General features: G+C 34.1%; 1 protein-coding gene across 2 annotated transcripts in view; it reads right to left on the minus strand.

Moving 5' to 3' along the window:
• LOC110383333 (scavenger receptor class B member 1) overlaps nucleotides 1-27,500 on the minus strand; it is a 91,987-nt gene that overhangs the window by 34,790 nt on the left and 29,697 nt on the right. The window contains exon 1 of one of the 2 annotated variants that reach the window (XM_064042615.1): nucleotides 24,701-25,343. The exons of the other annotated variant lie outside the window; for it this stretch is intronic. Coding sequence (XP_063898685.1) covers nucleotides 24,701-24,953 — 253 coding nt within the window. The 5' untranslated portion in view covers nucleotides 24,954-25,343. Of the gene's footprint in view, nucleotides 1-24,700; nucleotides 25,344-27,500 lie in introns of those variants that run through there. 2 annotated transcript variants of the gene reach the window in all.

Here is a 27,500-nt window from a genome sequence, read left to right on the forward strand (position 1 = left end):
CCCTCACATCAAAGAAATGGCATTAGCCAACTCGCGCGCGTACACGAGCTCACTTGTTTGTCGTGCACTTAGGTACTTGACACATCGAATCTGACGGCTGGGAACAAATACATATATTGTAAGTAATATTTTTCACATTCAAAACTTGCAGTTTCGGTTATAACCGTAGTACTATTAAAAGTATTCTTTGTCTTAATTACAGAAATATGTTGCAAGTTAAAACACGACAAATTTCAAGCTGTCCTGCCTCTGGTTTGCCAGAAAAGTTACCTGTTTCCCAGTTACCAACTTACAACGACATTATGAAATATTATTTATTTATCAAAAATGAATTGAAGCCTGATATAACAACAAAAGAGCCAACAGTTCATGAAATATCTGAAAGGCTGGCTCAAGAAGTTTTATAAATATGGCAAAAATCGTCGCTGCCAACTGTAAGTTTCAAAAGAATCCTACAATTGATTCGCGTTTATTATGACAAATACAGATGCTTAATGAAACCATATCGAGGCCGTCAAACGGACATTAAATACCAAGAAAAAATTAATAAATTCATATCAGACTCTCATAGTTTCTTTGATATTTGTAGCTGCAAATGCAAAGTTATATCGGATTGTAACTGTCCTAAAGAATGTCGCATTCCCAAGGAGGAAGTTGTTTTTTTATTGGATCAAAAAACGACCAGAAAAATGATGATAGGCGGTGTCGATGTGGCTACAACGGCAAAAATAAGAAAAAACAAGAAAGAAAAGAAAAAGCTTTATATCGCAGTAGAGAGGTAAACTATTTTGATAAACCTTGTTGTTCTCGTTCATTGACTGATGATTTAGTAACAGAAAGCAGCAGCTCATGCGATAGTTTGCTTGTGCCATCTACTAGTCTCAGTATAAAAACCCAGAACAGGTAAAACATAAAGCTTCGCCACCTAATAAAAAAAAACTATTGAATTTAACCTCATTAGCTCTTGCATGCGATCGTACTGGAGTTTCGGATAGAGCCGCTGCTATTATAGCTTCTTCTGTCTTGAAAGATGTTGGCATTATTGAAACCTTGAAAAATGTGGTCAAGAACGGTCTCAGCATGTGTCAGATTATTGATTTTCCATGTCACACTCAAGCAGTAGAGCGCTGCATCAAGTTGGTGACAGAAGCATCAAATGCAGTTTGTGGAGATAATAAAAGAGACAGTTTCATTAGAGCGAGACTGCTTTCGCGTAAACGAATGCCTACTTTTAATACGAAAAAACAGTTTGATATTTAAGTTTGCTTTTTTAATGTTTAATTTTTGCAATAAATAGAAAAATTTGATTTTTTTATATTTTTTATTTTCATCTCCTCTGGGGCACCTCAAAATATTGCGACCGGTAAGTCAAATTTTGTACACTTGTTTTGAATATTATAAGACAACTTTTCATCCCTATTCCGTTGAGAAAAAACGATTTTTTTTTTGCTCCATACATTTTCGCTCCACCCTAATCTACATATATAAAGTTATATTTTATGATTGTGTGTATTTATAAATATTTTACTAACTGTTTTGTTTTAAATTTATTCGATTTCTAACACATTTAAATCGGACCTACACTCAAAATTTAATCTATACTTCTAATTTCTATACTAATATTGAGGAAAACTTTGATTGTTTGTTTATTTAGTTGTAATGGATACATTCAAAAACTACAGGACCAATTTTAAATATTATTTCACCATTAGAAAGCTATATTATCTGCGAGTAACATAGGCTATATTTTATCCCGGTGCGGGCAGTAGCTCCCACGGGACGCGGGTGAAACCGCGGGAAAACGACTAGTGAGAAATAAAAACAAAACTGAAAAACAGAAACTTTGAAAATATAGCAATCTATTTTGTTTAGTTATGAAAAGAAAATGCTAATTTACTAAATTAACAAACTCTAGTTTGCCACCAGGCAGATATATATATAAAAAAAACCTCTGACTTTGTGGACAGTACATAAGTATATAGGATCTCAAACCAGGCATTGCTACTTTTGCAAATCAGCAATTGTTTTTCAAACTTCATGACTGACTGATGGCATTTTTGTTTTGATGGGAAATCATTAAATGACCCCTCCCGCTGTGGGTGCAGCGTGAGGGAGTGTCAGAGTCTTTCTGACTTTGGTCCTGGTGGGCCCCACTAGGTATTGGTTGACACTCTATGAGGAGTGCTATCATGCGAGACACACAATAGGCATATTAATTGACTTTCCCATAGATTTGGATTTCCCATAAATAAATAACATAAACAAAATAAAACGTAGGTATATATATAAAATATGTTGCTAAGTCATAGTTAGAATGCAAAATTTGATTCTCTTTAGATCCATCTTAGATACGGATGAAATAAATCCGGGTTCATATAACCAAAAAACTGAATATTAATAATACAACAATTAAAACGTGGTAACCTTCTATATAATTTGCGAATTTAACTATCGCGGGATCCTTTGTAATTTTAGGGTTCATTCTGGCTTGAAAAAACCCTTTTGTTTTAGGTGAAACATCATCAAATGACCCCCTCCCGCTGTGGGTGCAGCGTGAGGGAGTGTCAGACTCTTACTGACTAAAACCCACCATGTTCCTTCTTAAGCCCTTTATGGACCAGCGCCGCGGTAACTCGCGCTAACAACGCCACAGCACGATATGAAACCGTCGTTTGTTTTTAAGAAGAAGCCTGTACATAATGACAATATAGTGTATTATGGAATCATCTGCGTAGCCTTTTCCCAACTATGTTGGTGTCGGCTTCCAGTCTTGTCAGATACAGCTGAGTACCAGTGTTTAACAAAAAGCGACTGCCTATCTGATATCCTCAATCCAGTTACCCGGTCAATCCTTCATTAAGAATGGTTGTCAGACTTTCTGGCTTCTGACTGCCCGTAACGACTGCCAGAGATGTTCAAATGACAGCCGGGACCCACAACTTAATGTGCCTAACTAATATACAATGAATGAAGTTATGTAGGTATATAAATAAAATCGTCTTTTTACAACACGTTTAAAAAACGTTTTCTTTGAAATCATGAATATTTATAGTTTATTATTTTATTTTTTAAAGAGCATATCATCTTCAAACATCAACCCATATGTTAATAGTAAGTTGTTAGTTGTAATGTAAATAAGAAACTCTTTTATATAATTTTAACATAATCTAGCAAGCGTGATATTGTACATATGTTAATAAAAAAAATATATAAACGTTAATAAATCTCTAAATAATATATGTTTACGTTGTACGGAACCAAAGTGAATGCAAAGACCTATGTCTTGACCACATTTTTGTTTTCAAATCTTTTAGTCAGTAATTACTGGCTTAATATATTTATGTGTTATGCTTATAAATCCGACGTAGACTGAAGTTTTTATAAACCTAGATTATAAACTTTTTTTCTTATTTTGTTTCGAATATTAATCTGGTTCTTCAAAAAGCAGTACAGACAGACATTTTTTGCTGAGCTTATTAAATCTATTTAATGTCATAAATAATTGAAACTTCTTAGATAGGTACTTAAAATCATAAATGCGTCTATCTCTTCAGTTTTCAAGCCAAAATGACTGGACCGATTTAAAAATTTAAATACAAAGATAATCTAGCTAGACCTTAAGAATGGACATTGGCTACTTTGTAAGTGTTTCTCTCGAAACGCGGATGGAGCCACAGGAAAGAGCCCGTCTTTTTATATAGTACCTAAGATTAGGGTGTCACCACATATATCGACACGGAATCGGCTAAAACCGGTCAAAAAGCCTTTATGTCTAGGTACGTATGTAAGGGTGTAATGTAACTAATACCATTCGCATCGGCTCGGCTCGGACGGCGAAATGACCCGTTTGTATAGGTATTTGATTAGCGATAAGTCGAGCAACTGTGATAGATAGATAGGTTATATTTTATTGTACACCAAGAAAATTAACAACATAGGACATCACAATACACAAAGAAGAGTACAAATGGCGGTCTTATCGCTAATCAGCGATTTCTTCCAGACAACCTTTGGTGATACGCACTCGGCAGCCGATTCCGTGTCAATAAATGTGGTTAGACCTTTACAATTTATGAGGTAATCGCCCTAAAACATGATACACAACTAGAGTTACAATAACAAAATTCCTCAAACAAAAAAATATTTGATACGTGCGTATTTTTGTCACAAGCCCTCTGGCTGTTTACCAAGATAATCTATTTAAAACCGGTATTTTAATTAATAGGCATAAATTCGCGAAGCAACGTGCTTTTAATTAGTCCATTAAAATAATAATTAGTTAACTTAACAAACAGTTAAATATAAATTTAAGTTTTAGTTAACAAAAAATATCGGCCCACCGTGTTTGTCAATTTAGATGTACGTCAATTGATCCAGTTTATACAAGGAATTATCAATGTGAATAAACTCAATCAAAACAAAAATACGAATAAACACCTCTCAAATAACTTTGCCACTAAGATAATACTTAATGGCATCCAGACTACTATTGTCGGCTACGGTGGCTGTTCTCATTATAAGGAGATCAGCTAGCTGCGCAGGACATATTATAGTGCACGAGCATTTGCTTAGACACAGGTGCACTCACTATTCCTTCACTCTCATAGCCCGATGGGACGACAACCCGACACCACCGGAGAGAGATAAGGCACGGGATCGAAAACGTGCTCTCCAATGTACGGGTGTATCAATCACCAACTTCCAGACTCTGGGCAATTTTATGTGAAAGTTTCTTAAAACTAGCAAAGCGATTTCAAACCGTTTCGAATCGAATCTGAGATCTCGAGCTCAGCAATCGCTTTGATTAGGTCGACCTGTCTGTAAGTATGTAATTGAATCTAAAGTAGGTAACTACTTAATTTTATCATCTTCTTAGTATCGTAGTTTCATGAAAATTGGCAGCTGTATAGTGTATGTAGTTTGAATGACAGTCCATATAGTACTGTCGAACAGTTCTGATGATCACATCAGTGGTAACTGTCATGCACCTTAACTCAATAGTAATAAGTACGATTTTCCTATAAAACAGTTACCACTGACCTGAAGTAGACTGTATCCCACCCAAAACAAAAATGTGAAAGGCTGCCAAGTTCGATAATATGGGAATGCTTCACCTATAAAAGAAGTGAGATCTGAATAAGTACCAAGTTCCATACACATACCTCAGTTAAAAATAGTTACTTTTTAGTGATGTTACTTGGCAAGTTTTCACACACCTTGTTATAAACCTACTAAACGCAATGAATCAAGTATTTAATGTTATATTAAAACTTGCCAAGTAACATCACTAAAAAGTAACTATTTTTAACTGAGGTATGTGTATGGAACTTGGTACTTATTCAGATCTCACTTCTTTTATAGGTGAAGCATTCCCATATTATCGAACTTGGCAGCCTTTCACATTTTTGTTTTGGGTGGGATTTCATTTATTTTTGTAAGGTTGTTTATTTTATTTTTTTTTTCTTATTATTAAGTTAGTTAAGGAAATGTCTCATTTATACTATCTTTCAGATTTTTGAATATGCACTATGCTTCTTACAAAGAAATGAACTAGATTAACTAAATGGACTAGATTTACCAACTGACTGACACGACATGTTATCATATATTATGTTCGTGGATCAAAGTTACACATTCGTTATTTTCGAAAGTGACTCACACTTGGCCGTTTTCAGATTTTTACTTTACTTTGACTAAATACAAACCTTTGTAATGAATTTTAGATCGGTACGACCATTCGAAGATATATTATATAAAATAAATTTAGTTCGTTTTAGTTCCTTAGGGGTATAAATTTACACCTTCATTATTTTGAAACCGACTCACACTTGGCCATTATCAGATTTTTCCCTTTACCTTGACATAAAGACCTACCTCCATGCCAAATTTCAAGTCAATACGACCATTGGAAGTGGTCTAGGTTTTTGATGAGTGAGTCAGTCAGTCAAATAGCGATTTTCTGACGTCAATATCTCAAGACCTACAATAGGCACATTCATGAAATTTTGTATTTTAGATAAGTGAGGTGGTCTCAACGGATACTATAAATTTGATATGCGTAAATAAAATAGATTTTGAGTTATAGGGGGGTCGAATTTGGCCCGAAATGGTTCGTGTAATATAACCCACGGCCGGTGTGTCGCTTTTTTTGCTCGAACTTGGCGGACACACTGCCGTGTGTCTAGATCATTTTTACGTGTTTTCTATTGTTTTTAAACTATATTTTGTTTCTAGCAGATGGATGTGGGCTGCCCAGTGCTCAAGAATATGAATATTTATGTACCGGATCCTATAAAATGACGTCTTAAAAATAATTGCCAACAACCTACGTCATACGATGTTGTTAATCAAAAATTAGATTACAAAAAAGTTTGGGTATTCTTTATTTGAATTTATGGTATGACATTAGGATTTATTGTCTATGAATATATAAAGAGGTTGTTCGATCATATCGCGCCTATTTTTGCCGAAGGGTTTACAAAGTCGTGCATAAAATACGCCAAAAAAATTACTATATTTATCAATTGCCCACGTAGAAAAAAGTAACTATCCGCAGTATTATAAACGATTCAAATATCATGATAAAGATAAACAGCTATTTATCATACATTAACTACAATAATTTAGAACTTTTGATCCTAAAAAAATATTCGTTTAACCGAAAGATTACGTAATCAACTGTCAGTAAAATTGGCTCATTGATCATTTGTATATTTTTTATACGCCTAGAAGTTTTTTCTCCGATTACGTCAACCTACCACAAGCCTAGAACATTCTATGAACCATAACCTAGGACAATCTGTGTCTACAAATCAACACCTATTTATCGACAAAAACGAATTTTATATATTATGTAGATTTTGTTGTGGTAAGTACCAATTTTTTTTGTGTTAAGCAGGCGTTGAAAAGACAACCTTTTCAGCACAGTGACAGATTACAAATCAGATTAGATTAGCCAGCTGCGCAGGACATATTACAGTGCACACATGTTTGCTTGGACACAGGTGCACTCGCTATTCCTTCACTCTCATAGCGCGATGGGACGGCAATCCGACACCACCGAGAAAGATCGTCACCACATTTTCGTACTCCTTAATACACCAAAAACCAATCTGCCAAAGATTGGTCTTTATTAATTGGTCTTTTTATTTTGGAAATAATCCATAGAAGGCTTATAAGGGTTGAGCTAGTAACGTTCCTCGTCCCCCTCGCACCCGCATGTTGTCGCGCTACTTTCTTAGGAGATTTTCCGTTATGACATGTCCGCTAGTCATTTGTTCTCCATAGACTTGAACCACCTTGGTTTATAGTTGAACTCACGGTCAAACAAGACGGATAATTAGATTAATCTCTACGTACTTAACATGTTTGCGACTACCATACAATCTTCCTATATTAACCTATGATTCGACTACATACCTATCTATACTTCTAAGCTAATATTATAAAGAGGAAAAGTGTTTGTTTGTAATGGAAAAACTCAAAAACTACTGAACGGATTTCAAAAATTCTTTCACCATTAGAAAGCTACATTATCTGCGAGTAACATAGGGTATATTTAATCCCGGTGCGAGCAGTAGTTTCCAGGGGAGGAGGGCAAAACCGCGGGCAAACGGCTAGTAAATTATAATTGTGGTGTATTTCCACTAGAGTGGTTTAGCGGAATATTCTGTCTTGTTAAGTAAACAAGTTATTTCTTACGTAAGATAAACAATTATAAACATTGTGTACGAGTATTGCAAGGTTTTTTATGGCCTTTTTTCATCTTCAGTACGTACTTAGACGGTGATCTATGAAATTTTTGAATTGATTGCAAAATAACCAATTAATATGGTAACACAAGGACTCTCAAAAAAGTCGTGGTGGCCTAGTGGGTAAAGAACCAACTTCTCGAGTATGAGGGTGTTCGATTCCAGGTCAGGCAAGTACCAATGCAACTTTTCTAAGTTTGTATGCACTTTCTAAGTATATCTTGGACACCAATGGCTGATAAAAAGGTGATGGAAAACATCTTGAGGAAACCTGGACTATAAAGTCTGAAATCACCAACCCGCATTGAGCAAGCGTGGTGATTAACGCTCAATCCTTCTCCGTGTGAGAGGAGGCCGCAGCTCAGCAGTGGGACGATAAAAAGGCTGTAACAGTAACAAGGAATCCTAGTCTCGATCGGTCGGGCCGAAATAGCTTTGTGGCCTTAAGAATCTTTCACAAAGCAGCCCGGAATCTAGAAGTTGTCGGTGTTATACCCCCGTGCCTGGGAGGGCACGTGTCGCCGGCGTCCCCGAATGCTACTCAGTAGCAGTCGTTGTTACATACCCACATCAGAGGCTGTCAGGCGGATTTGAGAAAACTCTGACACTAGAGCTCGTTGGAATAAGCTACAAGCTTGTTCCAACTTAGGCTAAGAACTCTTAGGCTAAGAAGGAGAATAATAAGTACCTATATGTATAAATGCATATATATATACTATGTAGATCTGTCTATCACGGTTTCACAAAGGTCTCTCTAAACATTTTTGACAAAAGGGCAGTTATGTATCAGTAACTAACGGCCGATTTTTTCGAAAATCCAACACCTGCTTGCTAAACCACTGATTTACTATTATTAAAAAATACAGTTAATTACAATCAAAAATCCAGGAAATTTATAAATATTCAAATTCTTTAATTTATTTAGCGCAAAATAAAATGACAAGATACAAGTATGGCCGCTCTTTTTGACGTTTAAAATAGCCACAGATTATATATTAAATAGTAATTTATGGTAAATTAATCGAAAGAGGATGAATCAGTTGCACGTGTAAGTCTATGTCACACGTTTGAAAATTAAAAACTTGATATTTACGTGCTTTATTTGATTTTATGAATAAAATATGCACTACGACTGATTTAGATAATACAATTTCGAAGTTGATTAAAATGAGAGACAATGTTTTTCTTATTCTGTATTTTTACTAATAATATAAATGCGTAGGGAACTCTATCTCTCCCTCCCGATTTTCCGAAAAACTACTGATCCGTTTTACCTACGTACTGTGGAAACTACTTTATGTATCCGAATAAAATATAGCCTATGATACTCGGGGATAGTACTTATAGCATCCCAAAAGTGAAATAATTTTTCAAATCGGTTGGGAAGTTCTAAAGCCTTTGGGGTAAATACACAAATGCCTACATATATGTTTCCTCTTTGTATTGTTAGTATACAGAAAACATAGAAAAACAATTGAAAAAAACTGAGTCGGTATCAATTAAATACCTAGATACATAATAAATAATATTTTCCATAAATCCGGGTGTCACTTTTTTACTAGGTACGAGAAAAATATATTATATCATCTTATATACGCGCCATATACCTACGTAGATATAAATTGATAGTTTTTTTTTACCTATATAGTTTTTGCTACATTTTATTAATTTATAAGTAACCAATCAAAATTGTAAGACAATGATTAAGTGCTTTTATAACGAACTTAGACATTTAAATATGAAAAATAAAAAAGGAAATATGATAAACGCTTGTCAGCATTTTTTGTTGTAATGTTATAAGCCTATTATGTAATCAGTTAAGGTGTATTTATAAATTTATAAATGACTGTATGAAAAGGTTTATAATTTTAAGTAGGTAATTGATCCTAATCTATAGGTATATAATTTATTTGTTTGTACCCCAAAGACTCTAAAGCTACTGAACTGATTTGAAAAATTCTTTGACTGTTGGAAAGCTACACTCTTCCCGAGTAACATAGGCTATATTTTATTAGGGTACGGGCAGTAGTTCCTACAGGACAGAAGAAAACACGGAAAAAGGGCTAGTTAAAAATAAACCTACGTAAAGTTATCATAAGTTTTTGTGTTTTCATAGTAAAAAGGCAAAACTTATTTAGATAGGAATGAAGACAAATGACACTCTGGACACGATTTTAGGCTGCTTTTTAGACAAAATACTGACAGTGTGATACACGTGCAATTTAAAAAAAACTATTTACTTACTTAATTTACTAAGCAATTAACAATATATTCCGTAGCAGCAAAATAATACTTCATAATACCTAACTTTCATAATTATAGATTTCCTCAGAAAATAACACGTTTGTTTATGCAACAATGTTTTCAGTTTTTCCTGATTATTAGAGAACTTAATTGTTTGTTTAAAACAATCACATATCATCTTCTGCTTAGTTTTTTCTCAACTATGTTGAAGTTTTCCAGTCTAAGAACTAAATCTAGATATATACAATACAGATTTGAAAACATATTTTAGTTTTAGATATCCGTTGCTTTTTACCCGGGTGCACGGAATTGTTTCCACGGGATGCCACGGATGTTAGATTGATACTTAAATCTTTTATTTCTAAAATATTAATATGATATCATAATAACGCAAAATTAATTGATAGGTATATACTTACTTAAGTACCTAACTCATTTTTAATCAAAGTTAAGTTAGGTATGTGATTTTCTATAAAAAAACTGAGTCAGACGTCTAAGTACATAAATGCATTATGTAAATTAAATAAATTAAATCTATTAATAAATGACTTTGCGCTAAGACCTCTTATATTTAACTTTCAAATATTTAATCCATTAACTAAATCAATCATGTTTTTGAATGTTTACACAGGTTATAAAAATCTATAAGGAAATTCATGCCATAGCAACAACTGGGGGTTAAGCAAGTCATGGTCAATTTATAGATGGGGAGTAGTTTTTGTACCCCGAGTACCTACTACTCAAATTATTTTAGCAAAATCTTCTCCTGCGTTTGTCTGTTTGGGATAACCTCCAAAACAACTAAATGGATTTACTTAGCTACGAGCTATTCTACACACTGTCTCTATGTTACATAGACTACTTAAAATGCAGATATGACAAAAGAATAAATGAGCATGTATCTACTTCTACATATACTACTATGTAATATTTTAAAGCTGATGAGTTTGACTGTCTAAACGCGCTAATCTCGGAAAATACTAGACTAATCTGAAAAAATAGTCCATTGTTAGATAGCCCATTTATCAAAGAAGGCTACCAGCTACTTTTTATCCGGTGACATAGAGAAGTACATAACGTACACACGGCATTGAACATTGTTGGCAGTTGTTACGGGTAGTCAGAAGCCAGTAAATCCGACACCAGTCTAACCGAGGGATATTGGATCCGGGTAACTGGGTTGAGGAGGTCAGATAGTCAGTCGCTCCTTGTAAAGCACTGGTACTCAGCTACATCTGGTTAGACTGGAAGCCGACCCCAACATAGTTGGGAAAAAGGCTCGCTAGATGATGAGAGAAGAACACACGGGACTCGGTTGATACCAAAAGCGGAAGCTAAGTACCTAGTTACCTTATGACTCAGTTCTCTATAGAAACGTATATTTTTCCAACTAACAAGGAGATAAAATAGAATAACTTAGAAGACTCATAGTTTTACATTGTAAGAGGAAACCACAAAAATATATACGTTTAACATTTTAATGAATACTTAACGGTCGAGTTACTAAGAATAGAGTATTAAGAATTAATTTATTGGAGACCAAGTCGTCTTATAATAATACAGTTTAAACATTTTTTTTGCTTGTTTGTTTGTACCGTAAAGGCTCCGAAACTATTAAACCGATTTGAAAATGTCTTTCACTGTTGGAAAGCTACACTCTTCCCGAGTAATATAGGCTATATTTTATCCCGGTACGGGCAGTAGTTCACACGGGCCGTGGGGACACCGCAGGAAAACGGTTGGTTAAATATAAGAAATTGTTCAGAAACTATTGGACCGATTTGAAAAATCCTGTCAGTGTTACATAGGGCATTTATCGAGGAAGGCTGTAGGCTACTTTTTATCCATATGCGCGTGGTAGTTCCCACGAAACACTAGTGATACTAAACCCTTATATTCGGGAAGCCGTGCCCTCGGAACGCGGGTAACACCGCAGAAAACATCATCATCCTCCGAGCCTTTTCCCAACTATGTTGGGGTCGGCTTCCAGTCTAACCGGATTCATCTGGGTACCAGTGCTTTACAAGAAGCGACTGCCTATCTGACCTCCTCAACCCAGTTACCCGGGCAACTGGTTAGACTGGTGTCAGACTTACTGGCTTCTGACTACCCGCAACGAATGCCAAGGATGTTCAATGACAGCCGGGATCTACAGTTTAACGTGCCATCCGAAACACAATCATTGGTGTCTAAGATAAGATAAAGACAGTTCACCGCAGAAAACAGCTAGTAGAATTAATGTAGATGCAAATATATCCTACTTTGTATGTAAATGTCTCGATACATATATGGGAAATGTAGCTCTGTTATAGTAATTAACATCACATCTCTGGTATTTATCATAGATCTCACAGTGTAGTTAGCTGCACGCGATCCGTCTAGCTGTCGGATATCAATGTAACTAAACTATCAAACAATGTTAATATTCAAGACTATTATTAACATTCCATATCTTACACAGTTAGTCATCATCATCAGCGTTTTTATCGTCCCACTGCTGGGCTGCGGCCTCCTCTCACACGGAGAAGGATTGAGCGTTGATCACCACGCTTGCTCAATGCGGGTTGGTGATTTCAGACTTTATAGTCCAGGTTTCCTCAAGAGCTTTCCTTCACCTTTAATCGTTAGTGACCACATTATCACTATCATCTGCCTAGCCTTTTCGCAACTATGTTGGGGTCGGCTTCCAGTATAATGTTTTACATGAAGCGACTGCCTATCTGACCTCCTCAACCCAGTTACCCGGGAAACCTAATACCCTTTAGTAAGACCAGTTGCAAGGTTTTCTGACTTTAGACTATAACGACTGCCAAAGATGTTCAAATGACAGCCTCCTGGCTGTCCTGGCTCCCCACCAATTTAACGTGCCTTCCGAAGCACTGAGGTATTCCACAGGCGGGATCGAATTTCACGTGCCTTCCGAAACACCGAGGAAGTCCCTATGACATAAGTCACTCCAAACCGACCGCGTTAAGCTTATCCTTTGATCAATGAACCAGTGGCTGTGACTAAGCCACGAGCCACGAGCACCTCAAAGTTATCAGTAAACAAACATTAAAGTTAATACAAGGTATTGAAGGAAATTTTCCAGCGTACGATGCGATTTCCACGCGGAAAGCGTAAACGTCATAGAGATTAAATGCATGTTGTAGGACGTAGTTAAAAATAGGTAAACTGACAAATTGACTGGAAATATTTTTTTAAGTAAGAGTAATGTGTACATACAATTACTTTTTAAAAATATTGATTTATTAAAAATATAAATGTTTTAAATATTTTATTAATAAACAAAAAAAACTTTATTTTATTTCAGTAGACATTATTTATTATGAAAAAAATGAGAATAATTGAATTGAGTTCAAAAATAGACACAGGATGTTCCATTAAATAGTTGGACTACTAATAGATACCATTTTTGGAAGTCCGTTTGTGTGATGGCACCATCATGTCTCGGTATTGCTATGACTAATCTTACTATAAAATCAAAGTCACTATATTTAACTTACATTGTCTATACGAAAATAAACGCATGACTGTACGTTTGTGTGTCAAATACTTAATTTATTGTTATTTTATACTATTTTATGCAAAAGCTAGTGATCCCCCCCGGCTTTACAGAATTATCTAAACTTATATTTGAAAGGAGTTTCGTTGTAGAGGTTATAAAGGGTCTCTAGGCCTACAGAACCAATTATTTTTTATCAGAAAGCTAAAATTGAACGCGGGTAAAACCGTGCGAAAAAGCTATTGTCTAATAAAATGTAAATTGCTACCTGCCTAAATTATTTCTCGTGAATTCACATGGGGAATAACGCTCAGTAAAAACCTTAATATATTTTGTTCTCGTCCCATACTTTATTACCTTCACACATTACATATTATAATAATCATATAAGTATTCTATAGAATGACACATAAGAGTATGACTAGACATTTTGTGTCAATCAATGACATTGTAACGGTGAATTTGAAACAATAGTCAATTATTATTTAAAAATATCTTTAAGTTGTTCAACTATTGGACCTTTTTATAAGTGAACTGCCACACGTGCCGCAATTATACTACTGCTGTTACTGTTACAGCCTTTTTATCATCCCACTGCTGGACTGCGGCCTCCTCTCACACGGAGAAGGAATGAGCATTAATCACCGCGCTTGCTCAATGCGGGTTGGTGATTTCAGACAGTCCAGGTTTCCTCAAGATGTTTTCCTTCACCTTTTTATCAGTCATCAGTGACAAGATATACTTAGAAAGTACACACAAACTTAGAGAAGTTGCATTGGTACTTGCCTGAGCTGGAATCCCTCATACCCGAGAGGTTGGTTCTTTACCTACTAGGCCACCACGACTACGCACACTAACTACACTACTGGTTTGTATGTATTTACATGAAACCATTTTGGATCGAAGCGGCAGCAGCACGTGCAGTCGCTCTCAGATATCGACCGACTTTATGCAGTCACTGCACGTGCGGACAGCTCGCTTCCATACATAAACAATTAAAACTGACTTAATTTGTCGTTTTAACCGTTTCCAAAATCCTAAAAAAATAAAAACAGAAGATCGACCCAAAATATTTTCAATATGACTTCCAAAATGAGGTGACATCATTTTGATTTTGACTTTTCCTTATTGTTCGATTTAAAAAAGATATTGGGACGCAGACCTGAATAATAATTAAAGGATAATAATATTACTGTATCCGTTTGTATGATAATAATCTATACTTGTTTAATAAAGAGGAAACATTTTATTGTTTGTTTATACCATAAAGGATCCGAAACTACTGCACCGATTAGAAAAATTCGTTCACTGTTGGAAAGATGCACTTTTCCCTAGTAATATAGGCTATATTTTATCCCAGTAGTTTCCATGGAACGCGGGTGAAAAAAATGAAAAAACGAAACTAGAAAATGACTAGTCCAATATAAAATAAAATGTTCACGATTTTTAGGTTTTATTATCATCTGGTCAATGTAGGTAAATAGTCCGGCTTTTAGAATATGTGAATGACCGATACATATTCTTTTTGAGATTATTTGTAAAATGGAATTTTGTATTCGATTTTTTGTGTCGGCAATTAAATTGATACTTTTCGAAAAAAATGCTGTTTGATTAATAGCGGCCTGTTTTCTTAATTGCGATAATCCAAAAAATATAATCGGATCCGCATTTTTTAATACAAAATTTTTGGGTAAAAAAAAAAAAAAAAAAAAAATATCAGGCAGTTTGAAAAACGCCCGATAAGTTATTATGCTGGCAACGATTGCTGACAAAGACATTGCACGGTGGTTTATCAAAGGTCGTTACAGGTTTCCATTGTATTATTTATCTGATGTACGTTATAAAAGAATATTAAAGACGAGATTTTCTACCGTTGATTTTCAAAGTATGCTTTTCATATTGGAATCTATTCATATGTTATTAAGTACCAACGGGTATTGGTCCTCAGGCACGGTGGAGTGATGACTTGCGCAAGACGGCTGGCAGGAGCTGGATGCGAGAAGCCGAAAATCGATCTCAGTGGCGTGCACTTGGAGAGGCCTATGTCCAGCAGTGGACTGCTATAGGCTGATGATGATGGGTATTGGATTGCCCGGGTAACTGGGTTGAGGAGGTGAGATAGGGTAGTGGCTCTTTGTAACACACTGGTACGCAGCTACATCCGATTAGGCTGGAAGCCGACCCCAACATAGTTGGGAAAAGGCTCGGGGCTTAATAAAGCTAAAGATATTATGCGAAGAAAAAAAATATTAAAATGTATAAAAAATCTGAATAGTTTTGCAAGAGGTCTTTACGCGTATAATCTCTTAATTTTAATTTGGTAAACCAACCGTAAAACGACTTTAACTATTTGAAACCAGTTTGGGACAATTAAGATTTTTTGAAAAGGTTAAAGACCCGATTTGAACCGTACAGAGCTGCTAGTATTGTGTGAAAATCTAATTTTTTCAAAATAAAACAATATAACTTAAAAAAATGAATATTATTTCGCGATACCGTAATTTTTGGTAGATATAATAGAAAGATTAAAAACATGCGTTCTACAAAAACTGCACAGATTGTCTACTTTTGAAGTTGGTTGATGCAATTTTGACAAAAAAATAATTGTGTCAAGCAACTACTATTTAAAATATTTTACGTAAACACTATGACTTTTTGTACTACATATTTTTATATAAATGCATTACAAAAAAATCTGCTTATAAAAATAACGAATGATAATGGAAACTATCCCTTTAGAAGCGACACGACAATTACAAGATACGATGACGCCGAGTATTTTGCTGACCGTTTCATTATGTGTATACGTCAGAATTCTTGTAATTATTATACATATTTCATACATAATATTATATAAACATAAAGCACAGTTCAAACTTTAACCGAGCGATCATCGGCTTAGCTTTATCCCAACTATGTTGGGGTCAGCTTCCAGTCTAACCCGATGCAGCTGAGTACCAGTGTGCCACAAGGAGCGACTGCCTATCTGACCTCCTGAACCCAGTTACCCGGGCAACCCAATTCCCTTTGGTTAGACTGGTGTCAGACTTACTGGCTTCTTACTACCCGTAACGACTGCCAAGGATGTTCAATGACAGCCGGGACCTACGGCGACTGTTTCTCCCAGTGTGACCTCTTCAACCCAGTTACCTTACCAGTAAAATACCCCTAGGTAAGACTGGTTGTCAGACTTTCTGGCTTCTGATTATCCGTAACGACTGCCAAAGATGTTCAAATGACAGACGAGAAAGGCTAGGTAGAACAGGTTGTTTTTATTTTGGTGGAACTATTTTATCTGCCTTTTTTCAACTATGTAGGTAAGGGTTAGGTTCCAGTCTGAAAAGATGCAGCTGAGTACCAGTGTTTTACAAGGAGCCACTGCCTATCTGACCTCCTCAACCCAGTTACTAGGAACACGATAGCTTTGCATGATCGGTTTTTCGACTTTCTAATTTATAACGTTCATAATAACAGCTAAATATCTACAAAATGACACCAGGTCAAAGCGTGACAGAATCTTTCCATAAGAAAGTAGTCAGATTTAGAAAATTTTATCGTTAGATAGCTCATCTATACTAATATACCTCTAATAACAAGTAAACATTCTTTGTTTGTTATTTGTAGGTAACTGAGGCTGCGGAACCGATTTGAAAAATTATTTTACTGTTGGAAAGCTACACTGTTCCCGAGTAACATAGGCTATGTTTTATCCCGGTACGGGCAGTGGTTCCCACGGGACGCGGGTGAAACCGAAAAAGGCCTATAGCCTACTTACTTTTGATACACGGTTCGCGGGGCTAAGCTCGTTTTCAAATCGACAAAAAATCCAAAATTTGAATTTGCTAATTAGTTGACTTAAGTTGTCATTTAAGCTCATTAATTATAATAGGTATTCGATCAAGTTTTGTTAATTATTCTGATTAACTGGTTTTTAGTATAAAGCACAAAATAAGAGGCGAGGCTCGGGCGCGTTTTTTTGCAATTATTGAAAAGTTTTTTTTTTGAGGTTACCGCCTTCGCTTTTTCGAGACAATAATTATCCGGATTTATTACAAAAATACATGTATGATGAGTTTTTTAAGTAGTTAGTTTAATGTAAATAATAATTATGTGTTATGGGAATTAAAATCCAACACTAAAATATAAAAGCAAAATGTTTATTTTAATACAACTACGAATTTAAAACCTCCTCCTTTTTGAGAAGTCGGTTAAAAATACCTACATTATAATTCAGAATAATGACCAACTAAAAACATTTTTAACCTCTGCTTTAAATTATTAATACAATAAAGGTTCATATAAAGAGTTATTTTTGTTTACATAACATTTTATAGTCCGTTGCCATATCTTCCGGTATCTCGTACTTTAAACTCGCGTGCCTTAAAAATGGTCAAAATACATTTATAAAAAAATACTTGAAGGTAGTCGATCTTTCTAGTAGGTATGTTGACCTTACCAGGATCCGAGTTAAGAAGGTCACTTAAGGCTATCAAAATTATATTAAAGACTACCTTTTTTAGTTGGTTTTCAAGCCTCCGGAGCTATTGAACCGATTTTAAAAATTCTTCCACTGTTGGAAAGCTACACTCTTCCCGAGTAACAGGCTATATTTTATCCCGGTACGGGTAGTAGTTCCCACGGGACGCGGGTGAAACCACGGGAAAACAGCTAGTTTAGTTAGTCAGATTTATGTTTCTAACCTGTTGATTCAATATAAAACAGTATTTTATTTATATTTTTCTTATTTTTAAATCACGTGCAGTATAAATTATGTGTATTTTAAAAAACAGTAAATAATCTAGTATAACGGCTTTTGAGAATAATATACAACTATTATACAATTATTTATGTCGCTATTGTCTCTTTTTTTGCTCTCAATTGTATTCATAAAAACTAGCTGTTTTACCCGAGGTCCGGGGTACCTTCTTCCTGTACCCGGATAATATATAGCCTATGTTACTCGGGAAGACTGTAGCTTTCCAACAGTGAAATATTTTTTCAAATCCGTTAGGCTACAAAAATAGTGTCTCCTCTATGTTATATAAATATAGAATAGATAGTTGTATTCATAATGTAACGCAATTACAAATAAACTCTTTTGCAAAAAAAGCGGGCACCTATGTGAAATCTAGGTTTTAAGGACTTTAAGTGTATTTCAAAGGGTTTTAATGACTGTAGTATGTTACTAGCATCAAAAGGGTCAGCCAAGCATGCGTGAGAGTGTATTCTAATTTTGAATTTTGTAGATTTGCTAAGAAACTGGTTAAACCTTGTTTTGGACTAATTCCTGGTAGATAGTTTGTGGGCGTTTTGAAAAGTTTTTGACGTGATTTTCAGGAAACTGATAATGCAGTTTTAATTGATGATTAATGTAACCCTTCTGTTAAATCAAAACATTTTTGAAAAACTATGCGTATTTGATAAAATTTTCACCTGCTCTAAATGGTCTATGCTAATGATTGATGGCAATGTTAAGAGTTTCGGTATTTTTGTGTAAAGCGTTCTATTGTTTAGATAATGTACCCACGCGGTTTAAGATGTCCCTTTCTCATAAACAAACACAATTTAGAGGAGCATCAATATTTTGGGCTGCGACACAACCAATTTAAAGTTAGCAGTGCCGTTCACAAGTCGGCTCCTATCAGACTTTGACACTTTGAAAAATCTTGAAATTCTACAAAATACAGAAAATAACGCATAGACTGTGAGCACGAGGTCTTAGAGTCTCGTAATCACCGATTTTTAAATAACCTCGCCTCTTGGGAAACTCCGTAGACCTCTAAAGATCTAAGAGTTTCAGCGTTCAAATAGCGGGTTTTCATCACACGGACATTTTATTAAATAAACCTGTCTACTCCAAAGTTTTCTGGTATCCACAGCACTTTCCTGCTTAAATTATAACAATAATTGGCTAACTGATCCTTTTTTTAAAAACATACGTTTGGCCAATAATTTTGAAGTCCTGACTCCCTTTCAGCTAAATCATCGTTTAGTAACCCGACACCTATGGAGTTATCGAGAGCTTCATCGCGGCAATAATTTGACTTTTTGGATAGTTTTAACCCTTCTCGTAATTTTTCATATGGTTGTTTTTGCATTTATCACCAAATTTGGTATTTTTTAAATGTCAAAGTGTAATAGGAGACGAGTTGTGATCTGGCTCTGCTAACTTTAAATTTGTTTTGTCGCAGCCCAAAGTACTGATACTCCTCTAAATTGTGTTTATTTATGAGAAAGGGTTATTTTAAAGCGCGAGGGCCCAATATCTAAACAACAGAACGCTTTACGCAAAAATACCGAAACTCTTAACATTGCCATCAATCATCAGCATAGACCATTTAGAGCAGGTGAAAATTGTATCAAAAACGCATAGTTTTTCAAAAATGTTTTGATTTAACAGAAGGGTACATTAATCATCAATTAAAACTGCATTATCAGTTTTCTGAAAATCACGTCAAAAACTTTTCAAAACGCCCACGAACTTTCCGCCAGGAATTAGTCCAAAACAAGGTTTCGCCAGTTTCTTAGCAAATCTACAAAATTCAAATTTAGAATACACTCTCACGCATGCTTGGCTAACCCTTTTGTTGCTAGTAACATGCTACAGTTATTAAAACCCTTTGAAAAACACGCGAAGTCCTTAAAACCAAGATTTCGCCTAGGTGCCCGCTTTTTTTGCAAAAGAGTGTATATAACTTTACGACCAGAATAATAATTTAAAATTGTTTTATTATGCAATATAGGACATAAAATAGAAATAATTATAATAAATAAATGTTTCATTTTATTATTTAAAAGGTATTTACTATTTACACTGTATTTCCTTGTGTATAGTAATAAAATACTTATTAAAATGTAATAATACGCCATCTTTACTTTATTATCTGTGGAATCACAGACTTTATATTACAGTCAGTCCGTTTGGTACATTTGACGGGTGCTGTCAGTCAGTACAAACGGCGGTATTATCCCTTGAAAACTGACAGCTGTCAAATGCATGTAAGACGCTTTTTTGATGGGAAATCATCTAATGACCTCTCCCACTGTCGGTGCATGCATGTACCAGCACCGCGGTAACTCTTTCAAACAATCCCACAGCCCTGAGTGACATAGTGGCAGTCAAAAAAAACAAGACAGAAAAATACACAATCTTCCACATGTGTATTTAATTAGCTGACCCAGTTTAAATGGCCACAAGTGTAAATAAAAATTTTGACATTTTGTCACGTACAAAACGCGCTAAGATTAATGTATTTATTATGAACATACCGTACATATGTATACGTTTTGTTATTATTTCTAGAATGCTGATGCAGTAAAAACAATTTTATATCACGCCATATTTTTAAGATAATAATATGATAGAATGCTCATATCACAATCACACACCAGTCTAACCAAGGGGTATTGGGTTGCCCGGGTAACTGGGTTGAAGAGGTCAGATAGGGCAAACGCTCCTTGTAAAGCACTGGTACTCAGCTACATACAGTTAGACTGGAAGCCGACCCCAACATAGTTGGGAAAAACGCTGGGAGGATGATGATGACTCTAAGTTTTCAATATTTGAAAAAAAATATTATTCGTCATTTTCCTCATCCCCTTGTACCAAATATTTATGGTACTTTGGTACCTTTTGATCGAAAATCAAGATGTAGAGTCACCTAGAGCCACCAGAGAGTAATTAATTTCTCAAAATAACTATTTTTTGTAATTCAAGGTTCCTGTTAAAAATATACTTATACATATATAGTAGCTCAAAAAACAACCTTAGCCTAAATATATTTTTAACCGACTTTCAAAAAGGGACAAGTTGTCAATGCTACTGATCTTTTTTTGAGTTGAAGATCATTTTTTTTGTGCTAAATAATTTTAAACTCGTTTAACTTTAATGAGACATGTATGTATATATAGTTATTTAACATCAAAAATCATTATTTTTAGAAATATCTTGGTGCTAAAAAAATTAAGCCGCTTTAACGACGCATAAATAGTCAATCAAAACCAAAAAATATTGAAACATATAGATAAAATAGAAAACTAGACATAACGACCTATTTCTATGATACCTAGGCATTTAAATTCTAAAATCAATTATAAAATTTAAAATGTAAAATTATTTTTTTTAATCTATTAACTGCAAAATAAATGTTTTACATCGTTATAAATTACTAGCCGTTTTCTATTGTCACCCAGAATAAAATATAGCGTCTGTTACTCTTTCCAAAGGTTTTTTTTTTTCAAATCGGTTCGGAGCCTTTAGGCCAAACAAATGTTTAATTTTTATTGTATTAGTATGAGAGTCCTATAGATTAAAGTGGGACTAATTTATGTATCGAATAGCCTAAAAAAGCGTTTAAGAGGTCAATTGAAGAAATATGTAAGCCGTAATTATCTAATTATCAAGTTGGAGTATCAAAAAGAAACTGACAGTTTAAAGAACCTTCTGAGGCCGAATAATCTTCTAGAAACATCATTTAGAAATTCGTGTCAAAATACGTATATATCGATAGCTAATTTGTTATTCAAACGAATCATTAAGTTTGGATTAATCAATGACATGTATAATAATCCTTTTAGCCTAAGTAGGATATTTATGAAATTGGTTGTGATATCATCTGCCTAGCCTTTTCCCAACTATGTTGGGGTCGGCTTCCAGTCTAACCGGATACAGATGATATCACGTAATTTTCCTTACGGGTACCTAGTACCAGCCATAAAGTATATACCTACCTATAAATTATCCTCATTGATCTTTATATTATTATTGGTTAAAACCGCATGAAAATCCGTGTTGTCATTTAAGAGTTTTCCACGACCAAAAGTATCAATTAAGGATCATTTGCTGTATTTTATTGAATTATTAATTTACACACTATACATATATACAAACTTAAACTACTTATCTTTATACAAAACTAAAAATAAAATACTATATACAAAATGTATATAAACATAAAACATAATATAAATTTATTTTGTTTTAGGCACATTTAATATACTTTTTTTTATTGTATCTTTTAGAGTCAGGCAACAACGGCCCACAGATATATACCTTAAAAACTAACATATATATATATACATTATATACTACAAAAATACAAAAAAAATATACTATAAATAATACAAGTATGAAGTCATGTTTACAAAACCAATGTATTTTGAAGTAGGTACATGTAATTAAATAGTTATAAGAGGGAAGCTCTGATACGTATGTTACATTAAATTAACGCAGTATAAGAACTCACTCCGGGACTACTGGGAATTCTATGGAAAAAACCAAGGGAACTCGCTTGGATCGGCCATTGAACCGAGGATGATTGAATGCTCGTAAAACTAAGGTAATTTTCTCAACTCGTTTCCTTAATTTTTACTTTGGTTTAATAACCGAATTTTGGAAAAAGGCAGGAGGAAGATGTTTTCTTTATCCTTGTACAAATAAGTAGGTACTACTTTACGTATACATATCCCTACTAATATTATAAATGCGAAAGTAACTCTGTCTGTCTGTCTCTTACGCTTTCACGTCTAAACCACTGAACTGATTTTAATAAAATTTGGTACAGAGATAGAGTTGACCTTGAGAAAGAACATAGGATAGTTTTTATCCCGGACTTTTGAAGAATTCTCTTGGAAACCGAACTCTACGTGGGCGAAGCCGCGGGCAGAAGCTAGTAGGTAAACAATAAACATTGTTATAAATAAACAAGAAATTCATTAGTTTGTTACTGTTATTTAATCTAGACAAAAGCTGTAATAATAATTTTGGATTATCCAAATTTTTTATTGTACCTATAGGTATAATGAACTGTATTGTCCTTGCAGTTTTGGGTTACTTAATTTCAATTACCTATTATTTTTCGTTGTTATTATTATTTTTTTGTCCTCTTATTTTGCAATAACTTTTATTATCTAGCTAGGACAATAAATGTATTTTATTAAAATTTAAGTACAATAGGAAGGGCTACGGGATTATTCGCGCGAGTTACCGCGGCGGCGCTGGTACATAAAGGGCTTAAGAAGGAACATGGTGGGTTTTAGTCAGTAAGTCTGACACTCCCTCACGCTGCACCCACAGCGGGATCATTTGATGATTTCTCACCAAAAAATAAACAGGTATATTTATGAATAATTTGAATAAATCTTAGACAGTTTTACAGCGGATTAAAAGTAGTTTATATAGTACAATTAGCACATTAATAAAGTCAAAACGTGTTCGCGGGATAATACGGCCATAAATTATTTTTTTTCTTAGAAAATATCTCGCGTTTTTTAATTAGTTATGTATGTTAAAAAATTGACGACAGACTGTAAACGAAGTGGATTAGCGAAGAAAAAATCCAGTTTCTTTTATTTAATAGGAATTTTGAAAAGTAAAAAAAAACGTCTACAAATGGTATTTTACTTTTAGCTAGCCGATTTCTACTTTTTCACCCGCGTTCTGAGGGAACTACTTCGCGTGCCCGGACAAAATATAGCCTATATTACTCAAGGATAGTCTAGCTTTCCAATAGTGAAAAAAAAATCTAATTGGTTCAGTAGTTTCGGAAATATTAGGGTACAAATAAATAAATAATGTTTCCTCTTTATAATACTAGTTTATAGTTTTATAAGTCATTTAGGTACGCCAATATATTTTTTTACTATATATTTTATGTTTTCAAAATTAAATCACACAAAAATATTTAAGCACTTCTTTGTAATTCCTTTTCCGTATTATTATAAAAAAATAATAAAGTCGTTTTAGCATTTTATTTTTCCGGTTTTTTCGTGGAAACGTTTCTCGTGGTATTTTAATTTAAATATTATATGTATTTGGTCAGGCGATACGATTATTCTCAACTGATTAATATGTAGTAAACAAATTAATTTAAAAATATTCGCTAAAACTATTTATAGGAATTAGAAGGCCAAGTGATCACGATTGATTTGTGATTAAAAAAAATATTTTTAAAATTAGATTTTAGAAAAATAAAATGGCGTAAAAAAGTATTTTTTTTTTACAACTTGAACATAATTTCAGCATTAAAAAAAGTCTTATGAAATCGATGTAATATTATTTTTACCCTATTATATAAATTTTGATTTTTTTTTTTTAATTTTAATTATTCTATTGACATAGGTATCCTTTGTTAATTTTATTCCTAAATATATATTTTTCTAAAATAGAAAAATATCCGTAAAAAAAATAGAAAATACTCACATTTTGGCTGTCTCCCGATATGCCCCTGCCTTCTCCTCTCAAACAGACGATTAATAATTTCATTCTTTCTGTCATTAAACTCCAAGTCATCATTAAACTTATTATTCAACGCTTCACACTCCGCGAAATTAGCTTCGAAATTATCTATCTCCGATCTCCTATGCCTATTGTTAAAATCTTTTAATTCACTAGTATTTACCGATGAATACCTCCTGTTAGCCACATTGTTCCAAATTTGCACCAAATCCTTCATTTTTATTTAAAAAAACACGACCACTTCGTACAAAACTGATATTTCTAGTAATTAATTGGTTTATAATACGATTTTAATAGCACTCAAGTTGATTCCGTAAATAATATAATAGTTCGGATCGTTTTCAATGTCACAGAATATTAAAACAAGTCTATTTTATTTAAAATCAAATTTGTTTAAGAGAACAAATCACTTTTTCTTCATAATTCCAAATTCAAACACGTAAATGTCACATTTCTCCCGCTAAAAAGCACTTATTCAAATTTCGAACTTGTCAATTGTTTTTTTTTTCTCGTACGTTTGAATAGCGCGCGCTGAGAAATAAAGATTGGCATGCACGGTGCACTGTTGGCTGCAGTAAGGTATCTGAGTGTATGGCAGTCTTGTAGAGCCTTATATAAAATTTCGCGAGCTCGCTGCGTAGCTTTGACGCGTATAAACCGGTTTTTTTATATATTAAATCTTTTGTTTAACATGCTTCTGGTGCAAATCGAATGATTAGAGGTCAGAGGACATTTAATTGATGACAGTATGCGGTAAAAAGTGCATGTTGCATTCTATTTAATCATTAAGATAAAGTAGTAGTTAACGGCCTTGTGTGTTATAGGCTTAGTTAAAGAAAAGCTAGGCATATAAATAGATGACGAAACACGAGTTAAATTAGGTTTTAGATAACTTTTTACTGTAGAAAATAGTTTAAACTGAAAATAATGAAAATAAATACCTATTTAGGTTTCAATTCTTTTAAATATCAACGAAACATAAAAGAATAAATTTAGATACTTATTACTTAATTTTTAATTACCGAAATAGCTTCAAATCGAAAGAAATAATTTAAATCGAAAGAAATAAATAACATTGATTTTAGATACTGAAGTTATAATTTATAAAAAACAAACGAAAAAATACAAAATAAGATAAAAATACAAATTAAGTATAAACAAAAAAAAATATGTATTGGCACACTAGGAAGAAAGCGGTCAACGGTCGCTTCACAAAAGTCAATGTCACACTCATGCTAGTAGTTTGCATTTCCTTTACGTAACGTGGTCAAGTATTACCCGTGACTCGTTTACAAATGACTTTGTACCTATTTCATATTTGCTATAGTTTAGTACATATATGTGAAAAAAGCGCAAGACGGCTGGCAGGAGCTGGATGCGAGAAGCCGAAAATCGATCTCAGTGGCGTGCACTTGGAGAGGCCTATGTCCAGCAGTGGACTGCGATAGGCTGATGATGATGATGATGTGAAAAAAAAATTTAGGTCTCATATACTTATCAAAATAAAATCAAAATAGGTTTTATATAGTACCTACTTAATGTTTATTACCTTTTTAAATAGCTTTAAATATCTTAAAAAAATATTTAAAAATAAAGTCACTCTAGGAAGAAAGCGGTCAACGGTCGCTTCACAAAAGTCAATGTCACACTCATGCTAGCAGTTTGCATTTCCTTTACGTAACGTGGTCAAGTATTACCTGTGACTCATTTACAAATGACTTGTAGTATTACCTATTTACTATAGTTTAGTAACTGTATGTATTAGATTAATGTACTTTGTAAAAGTGTAAACAGAGGGCTGACTTATTCTTTGGACAAAGAATTAGCATTGCCATTCAACGTGGCAATGCAGCCAGTCTTCTGGGCACGTTTCCGGAGGACAGTGATGCGGAGGAATACTTCGACGCCTGATCGATGTTCTTATATATATGTTTTATATATATTTTGTAGATAAGTAGTTTATGTTTGTATATACAGTATGTGCATTGTATAAAATAAATAAATTAAAGTGTAAACTATATTTTATTGTATTAAGTTTAAATTGGGTCATATCATCTTCCGAGCCTTTTCCCAACTGTGTTGGGGTCGGCTTCCAATTAAATTAGGTAAGATATTTTTTAATATAATTTACTGAAGGGGTTTACCCATTAATTGTGATTATATTTTTAAATAAAACATTATTACAGTATACTCATACAAAAATTTTTTAAAAGTAAAAGTCTCTTCTGTGAAAAAAATTCTTATTATTTATTTACTATGCGGAAATTAAAACAGCCTTTTAGGTAGTATGTAGACGATTCCGGTAACTTAATTACAATATATTTCCAATATGAACTAAAGAGAAAGGGCTTAGGTTTTGTCAAAACCCATAATTCAAGGTTTTATATATAGTTATGCGAAGGTCACTATTTTATCTCCGGTTTCTTCGAATTTTCTAGAAAAACAAATGAAGTATTACTTTCTGCCTTAGTACCTATATTAATATCTGGACTTTAAAAGAATCTGGGCTTAGTAAAAGCCACAAAGATGAATCGATCATAAGATTATGAAGAGGTATATGGTTCTTTAAACCATCATCATCATCCTCCGAGCCTTTTCCCAGCTATGTTGGGGTCGGCTTCCAGTCTAACCGTCTTCAGCCGAGTACCAGCGCTTTACAAGGAGCGACTGCCCTATCTGACCTCCCTAACCCAGTTACCCGGGCAACCCAATACCCCTAGGTAAGACTGGTGTCCGACTTACTGGCATTTGACTACCCGTAACG

Source organism: Helicoverpa armigera, chromosome 29 (assembly GCF_030705265.1).
Source record: "Helicoverpa armigera isolate CAAS_96S chromosome 29, ASM3070526v1, whole genome shotgun sequence".
NCBI classification, from domain to species: Eukaryota; Metazoa; Arthropoda; class Insecta; order Lepidoptera; family Noctuidae; genus Helicoverpa; species Helicoverpa armigera.